Here is a 6,750-nt window from a genome sequence, read left to right as displayed (position 1 = left end):
TGCATGCACCCAGCCATGTCTGGCTGTCCTGCAGCTAGCAGTGTGCTCTACTTGCTCTCTGTTGTATGCATGTACCCGTTTCTGGCTGCCGTGCATGTCGCGGTGTGCTCCCCTTTCTGCGCATGTATCCATTTCTGGCTGCCATGCATGTCGCGGTGTGCTCCCCTTTCTGCGCATGTATCCATTTCTGGCTGCCATGCATGTCGCGGTGTGCTCTCTTTCTGCGCATGTATCCGTTTCTGGCTGCCGTGCATGTCGCGGTGTGCTCCCCTTTCTGCGCATGTATCCGTTTCTGGCTGCTACAGCTCGCGTTGCGCTTCCCTTGCTCTCCTATGTGTACACACGTCCATTTCTGGCTGTACACGCATGCCTATTTCTGCCTTCGCGCTGACCCCTGAGGAATCGCTTGAGCCTAGTATGGATCCAGTGATCCGAATGTAGCGCCGTTCTCAGCAAGAACTTGCCGACTTTATATTTTGTTGCTCTACAAGCAGCTTTTCGCTAGTCTTCTTCATGTCTCTTCTTAGAGTAGAGACCAGTTTTTTCCTGCTCTAATCAGTCGCTCGGAGCTACATCAATAGCAATAATAAAACCTTATAAAAGACACAAAAAAAAACCTCTTGTCGATGCGATGACAACGACGACAAACTGGTGCCAAAACCCTACTAAGTAGATGCCAGCGAAGAAGGATAAGACGCCCGTCGGGACTCTGTTCCTCAGACGTAGGCAGGTGCATGTGCAGCAAGTGGCCATTCAGAGAGACATCAAGGAAGCCTCTGCCCTGCTCCAGACCATCGAACCTGCCTCTCCCGATCCGGACACCTTGCAAAAGCTAAGTTTCTTGTGCTGTGTTTTAGAATCTTCCTTATTAGCATATGACGATTTTTGTGGTAGTTTAGCTGAGATTTTGGTTCCTGAGAATCTGGGTATCTCTAAAGAAGATGTTGAAGCTGAGTTAGAGGATTGTGTAAATTGCTCATCATCTGTACGCTCCACAATCACTGCCATCAAACGCACGTTACACACGTCATCGCCTAGCGCGATCGGAAACCCAGCTGGCGCTAGCGACCCAGACTCGCACGATCAGCATGTCTTAGCCTCAGCATCACTACACGCTACCGCAACAAAACTGCTATCTACCACACAACAACAACATAAATCCATCACTCAAACACAGTCACAGCTCCTACAACAACAGACCGCTCTCCTCAACACGCTACAATCTCAATCTCAGCCTTGTACTACTTCAACACCAACATCTGTCAAATTACCAAAATTTGAAATTTCCAAATTTTCTGGAGATTTTTTGAAATGGAGCGAATTCCATGACATGTTCATGTCCTCAATTGACAGTAACACGGGGCTGTCAGAGATACAAAAACTCACCTACCTAAAGGACCACGTTACTGGGTTGGCCCATGACGCCATCTCCGGCCTCCCTTTGTCGAACGCAAACTACACCATTGCGTTGGATATCCTCCGTGCCCGATTCGGCACCAAACAAGTACTGGTGGATTCGCATTACACGTCAATGCTCGACTTACCTTCCGCGTCGAACACCACAACCTCGTTACGCAAGTTGTATGACCAGTTAGAAATTCACTTGCGTAGCCTTGATGCTCTTGGCGAGAAAACTGACTCAGGCGTAATTATCTCCATCATGACAAGCAAACTTCCACGAGCCACACTTGTAACCCTTGAGCTAAAAAAGGGCCCAACGCCATGGACCTGCCAGGACTTAAGAGACGCTCTAGGAGTGTACATTGCGGCACACGAAGCGGCAGATCGCCTTTGCCCGGCAAAGAAGCCCAACGACACAAGCAGCTTCAAGGCCTCTCATGCCACATCCCCTTCCCCATCTCCATCTTCTGGGCATTCATTACCAGCACAAGCAATGTCTCGGCGAAAGCCTACTTGTGCATTTTGCAAGGCCGCACATTATACAGACGAATGCACCAAAGTTACCACGATCAATGACAGACAGAAGGCAGCTAAAGGTCGTTGCCTCAAATGCTTCAGTACACGGCACAGTACACGTGAATGCACTAGCACAATCACTTGCTATCATTGCAAAACGTCTGGCCATCACCGCAGTTTGTGCCCGACTAAATTCACAGCCTCATCCCAAACCAGCCTAAGCGCTCATGCGGAGGTTTTCACACCTCACGCCAACACACTTACAACGAACGGTGGTAGCCATGTCGTAATGCAAACGGCCGTAGCATCATGCTCAACACACGATGGTGACATTGTCAATGCGAGAATCTTGTTCGACACTGGTGCAAATCGCACGTATGTCACTTCACACTTAGCAACACGTCTCAACCTGCCTACAGTCGGTAAGCAGTATATTTCTTTAGCAACCTTTGGCAATAGCAAGCGACACACAACAGAATATGACCAGGTGGAAGTTAGGGTGCAGTGCAATGATGGCTCTATGCACCTCCTCAAAGCATGTGTGTTACCAGAAATCACTGCACCGATTCAGAGGGTAGAATTGGCAAAGCGGTATCCAGTCTTGCAATCATTGCCCCTTGCCGAACCGCTAGCGTCTTCTTCAGGCTCATTGCCCATCGACATACTGGTGGGCCTCGATCACTACTACCATATTGTGGGTCCAGACCGCTTGGAACTTCCAGGGGGACTTGTCCTCCTGCAGTCTTCCCTCGGCTTCATTTGTACAGGTACGGTACCTACACCGGCCACGTCGGAGGGTCAATCATGTCTTGCAGTCCACAGTCACAGCGATGGAGATCCCTCTATGGACTTGCAGCGGTTTTGGGCAGCGGAAGAGTTCCCTGTCCCAGACAACGCAGACCACGAAGACATCGTTCTTCAGCGATTCCTCCACACACTCTCTTTCGAAGACTCTCGCTATGTTGTCGAGTGGCCGTGGCGGGACCTGCACGACGAACTTCCATCCAACTACGGATTAGCACTGGGCCGACTGACCTCCCTTTTGAAACGTGTCACGTCAAAGCGTACTCTTCTTCAACAGTACAACAGTGTGTTGCAAGATCAGTTGACCAAAGGCATTATTGAGATAGTACCGCCTGGGCCCACTTCGAATTCTGTGCATTATCTTCCCCACCACTGCGTAGAGAAGCCTTCACACACGACTACCAAGCTCCGAATAGTCTACGATGCTTCCGCCAAGCTCTCACGCTCCCACCCCAGCCTGAACGACTGCCTAGCTGCTGGCCCGAACCTCGTCCCTGATCTCGCTGGAGTCCTTCTGCGTTTCCGCCTTTCGCCTATTGCCATTTCCAGTGACATAGAAAAAGCTTTCCTTCAACTCAGCCTATGCAAAGCGGACAGAGACGTCACTCGTTTTCTGTGGGTCAAGGACCTTGATCAACCACCCTCACCAGAGAATCTTGTAGTCTACCGCTTCTGTCGTGTGCCATTTGGGGTGATCAGTAGCCCCTTCCTTCTAGCAGCTACTGTTCGCCATCATCTCTCTATTGCCGACGTCCCAGACGCGCAAGAACTTCTTCGGAATATCTATGTAGACAACTTGTTTATCGGCGCAACCTCTCCTGATGAGGCCCTTCATAAGTACACTGCAACGAAGAAGTTATTCTCAGCCGCATCGATGAATGCCCGAGAATGGTCCAGCAACAGTCCAGAGTTCCTTCACCACGTTCCCGAACTCGATTGCGCTTCAACCGGTACACAAAAGTGCCTTGGTATGCTTTGGGATACCTGTCAAGATAGTCTCTTCTGTACAAAGGTCGCTGCCACTCATGCCGTCATAGCAACCAAACGTCACCTACTGCAAACCGTGGCCAAGTTCTTCGATCCACTTGGATTGCTTTCTCCTGTTCTGGTGCGCGCCAAGATACTTCTCCAGGACGTGTGGAAGTTAGATGTAGGCTGGGATGACCCTCTTCCACTTGAAATCTTGGATCGATGGCAGAGTATTGCGATTGATTTAGAAGAAGCGCATACTGTGGCCTTCCCTCGGTACGTCGGCAACGCATCACCCAATGTCTCGCATGCGCTCCATGTCTTCTGCGATGCGTCTGAAGCAGCCTATGGCGTAGCTGCCTATCTTGTTACCGACAATGCCCATGAGCGGGCATCTCACCTCATCTACAGCAAGTCTCGTGTTGCGCCAGTAAAGCCGTGCTCCATCCCCCGCCTCGAGCTGATGGCAGCTCTACTTGGTGCCCGAGTCATCCTCTACTTACGCAAGGAGCTTCCTTTGGCCTTCTGCTCCACAGTGTTGTGGTCTGATTCGACCACCGTTCTCCACTGGCTACAATCAAATGACAAGTTGCCAGTCTTTGTCCTCAACCGTGTAACCGCAATACGAGCCGTCAACGATCTCCAGTGCCGTCATGTTCGCTCAGCTCACAACCCAGCGGATCTGCCGTCACGAGGAGCATCAACCTCATTCCTACTGGACAACATCCTCTGGTGGCACGGACCGCCCCTCCTCACGCAGCCTCTAGCTGATCTACCATCAAATGGCCCAATCGCGCACGCCACCATCGCCCTTGGGGAGGGTCCTCCGGATTCAAAGGTGCCAGAGTCTCAGCAACCACACAATAAAAAACCCGATGCACATCACAAGCAAAAAAAAAGATGTGATGAAACACCCCCATTTGATATTGATGTAACACGGTTTAGTTCGTTCTACACCTTAGTACGTGTCTCTGGTTTGTGTGCCCGCTTTGTGTCCAGACTCAAGTCGAAGCTACCGGGAGGGGCCGCGGCTGGGCCTCTCCCCCTCAGCAGCAGGGAAACGGAACAAGCACAACTGCTTTGGATACGCCATTGGCAGCAGCGACACTACCCAGACGTTGTCGACTGCTTGGCATCCAACAAGCCTCATCAGCTGATCGGCAAGCTAGGCCTGTTCAGTGATGAAGACGGTATCATCCGGTGTCGTGGACGACTGGAGAATGCAGACCTGTGCAATGACGCCAAGTTCCCGATCCTACTACCCAGAGCTGTAGCCAGCCTCGTCATCACTGACTGCCACAAGAAAGTGTTTCACTTCGGTGTGAACCACACGCTCGCCAGCCTAAGACTGAAGTACTGGGTACCGAAGGGACGAGCGGCAGTCAAATCCACTCTGCGACTTTGCCAGGTTTGCCGGCATCACAGTGGTCCCCCATTCGCCAAACCGGATATGGCCCCCTTGCCATCATCGCGTGTGAAGCCATCCAGAGCCTTCAGCCACACTGGAATTGATTTCTTTGGCCCAGTATATGTCCGTGGCCAGCCAGTTGCTACAAAGGTCTGGGTCTGTTTGTTTTCCTGCATGTCCACCAGAGCAGTGCATTTGGAAACAGTGAGCAACATGACCACAAGTGAATTTCTGCTAGCCTTCCGCAGATTTGTTGCACGACGTGGAACCCCAGCACTCATAGTGTCGGACAATGCGCCCCAATTCAAGGCAGCGCCCACAGCTTTAGAAGTCGCATTCCGCGATATTCTACACCATGAGGACGTCAGGTCCCACTTCGCCCGTCATGATATCCAATGGCAATTCATAGTGGAATCAGCACCATGGATGGGTGGATTCTACGAGAGGCTTGTGGGCACAGTGAAGAAAGCTATGAAGAAGGCACTGGGCAGATCCCTAGTCAGTCTTCAACACCTCAGCACGCTGCTCACTGAGATAGAAGCAGTTGTGAATTCCCGTCCACTTGTTTACATCGACGAAGATGTCCGTACTGTACTGACACCTGGTCACTTCCTCTCCATCAGCCAGAGCACTGGCCTCTTTGATCTCCCGGAGACAAGTGACGACCCTGACTTCCGCCCGACTCCAACCACTGCCGAAGAGTTACTCGCCGGTTGGAAGAAAGGTCAGAACCGCCTCCATGAGTTTTGGCGCATGTGGTGCAATGACTACCTGCTGAGTCTACGCTCAACGCACACCACCCATCACAGCCAAGGCCGTTCTGTCCTCCATCGTACACCTGCAATTGGAGAAGTTGTGTTGATAAAGGACCAGCTTCCCCGAGCATCTTGGAGATTGGGCAAGGTGTGTGAAGTACATGTCAGTGCAGACAACAAGATCCGGTCGGCGTCTGTCACCACTGCTGATCGACGCACACTGAAGCGTCCACTCAGCTTACTCTATCCGCTGGAACTGAGCGCGACAGCGACACCACCAGCCGGTGTTACAGCAGATGTCGCCTCTGAACCTGATGCCGTCCCAGACTCTTCTAAAGCTCGTCCACAGCGCGCTGCCGCAGCCAAGCAGAGAATTGCGCTGAAGAGTCTCATTGAAGATGATGCCGTCTAGCGCTACCAGTAAGCATATTTCTCCTTTCCTCTTTCCTGTACTGATTTTTCTCAAATTATTCTTTCGCTCATTTTCTCTCCTTTCTTCTTGGTGGGGAGTGTCACGAACATCAGTCGTGATCATTTATGTGCCCCCTTTTTTGGCACCAAACGATTCCCTTTTGCATGCACCCAGCCATGTCTGGCTGTCCTGCAGCTAGCAGTGTGCTCTACTTGCTCTCTGTTGTATGCATGTACCCGTTTCTGGCTGCCGTGCATGTCGCGGTGTGCTCCCCTTTCTGCGCATGTATCCATTTCTGGCTGCCATGCATGTCGCGGTGTGCTCCCCTTTCTGCGCATGTATCCATTTCTGGCTGCCATGCATGTCGCGGTGTGCTCTCTTTCTGCGCATGTATCCGTTTCTGGCTGCCGTGCATGTCGCGGTGTGCTCCCCTTTCTGCGCATGTATCCGTTTCTGGCTGCTACAGCTCGCGTTGCGCTTCCCTT

General features: G+C 51.7%; 1 protein-coding gene across 1 annotated transcript; it reads left to right on the top strand.

Moving 5' to 3' along the window:
• The first annotated feature begins 673 nt into the window (after nucleotides 1-673).
• On the top strand, nucleotides 674-6,265 carry LOC135820200 (uncharacterized). Its single transcript, XM_065333512.1, has one exon. It carries the CDS (start codon nucleotides 674-676, stop codon nucleotides 6,263-6,265), a length of 5,592 nt encoding a protein of 1,863 aa, XP_065189584.1.
• The last annotated feature ends 485 nt before the right edge of the window (nucleotides 6,266-6,750 follow it).

Source organism: Sycon ciliatum, chromosome 6 (genome assembly GCF_964019385.1).
Source record: "Sycon ciliatum chromosome 6, ocSycCili1.1, whole genome shotgun sequence".
Lineage (NCBI taxonomy): Eukaryota > Metazoa > Porifera > Calcarea > Leucosolenida > Sycettidae > Sycon > Sycon ciliatum.
This window is presented reverse-complemented; position numbering and strand designations above follow the sequence as displayed.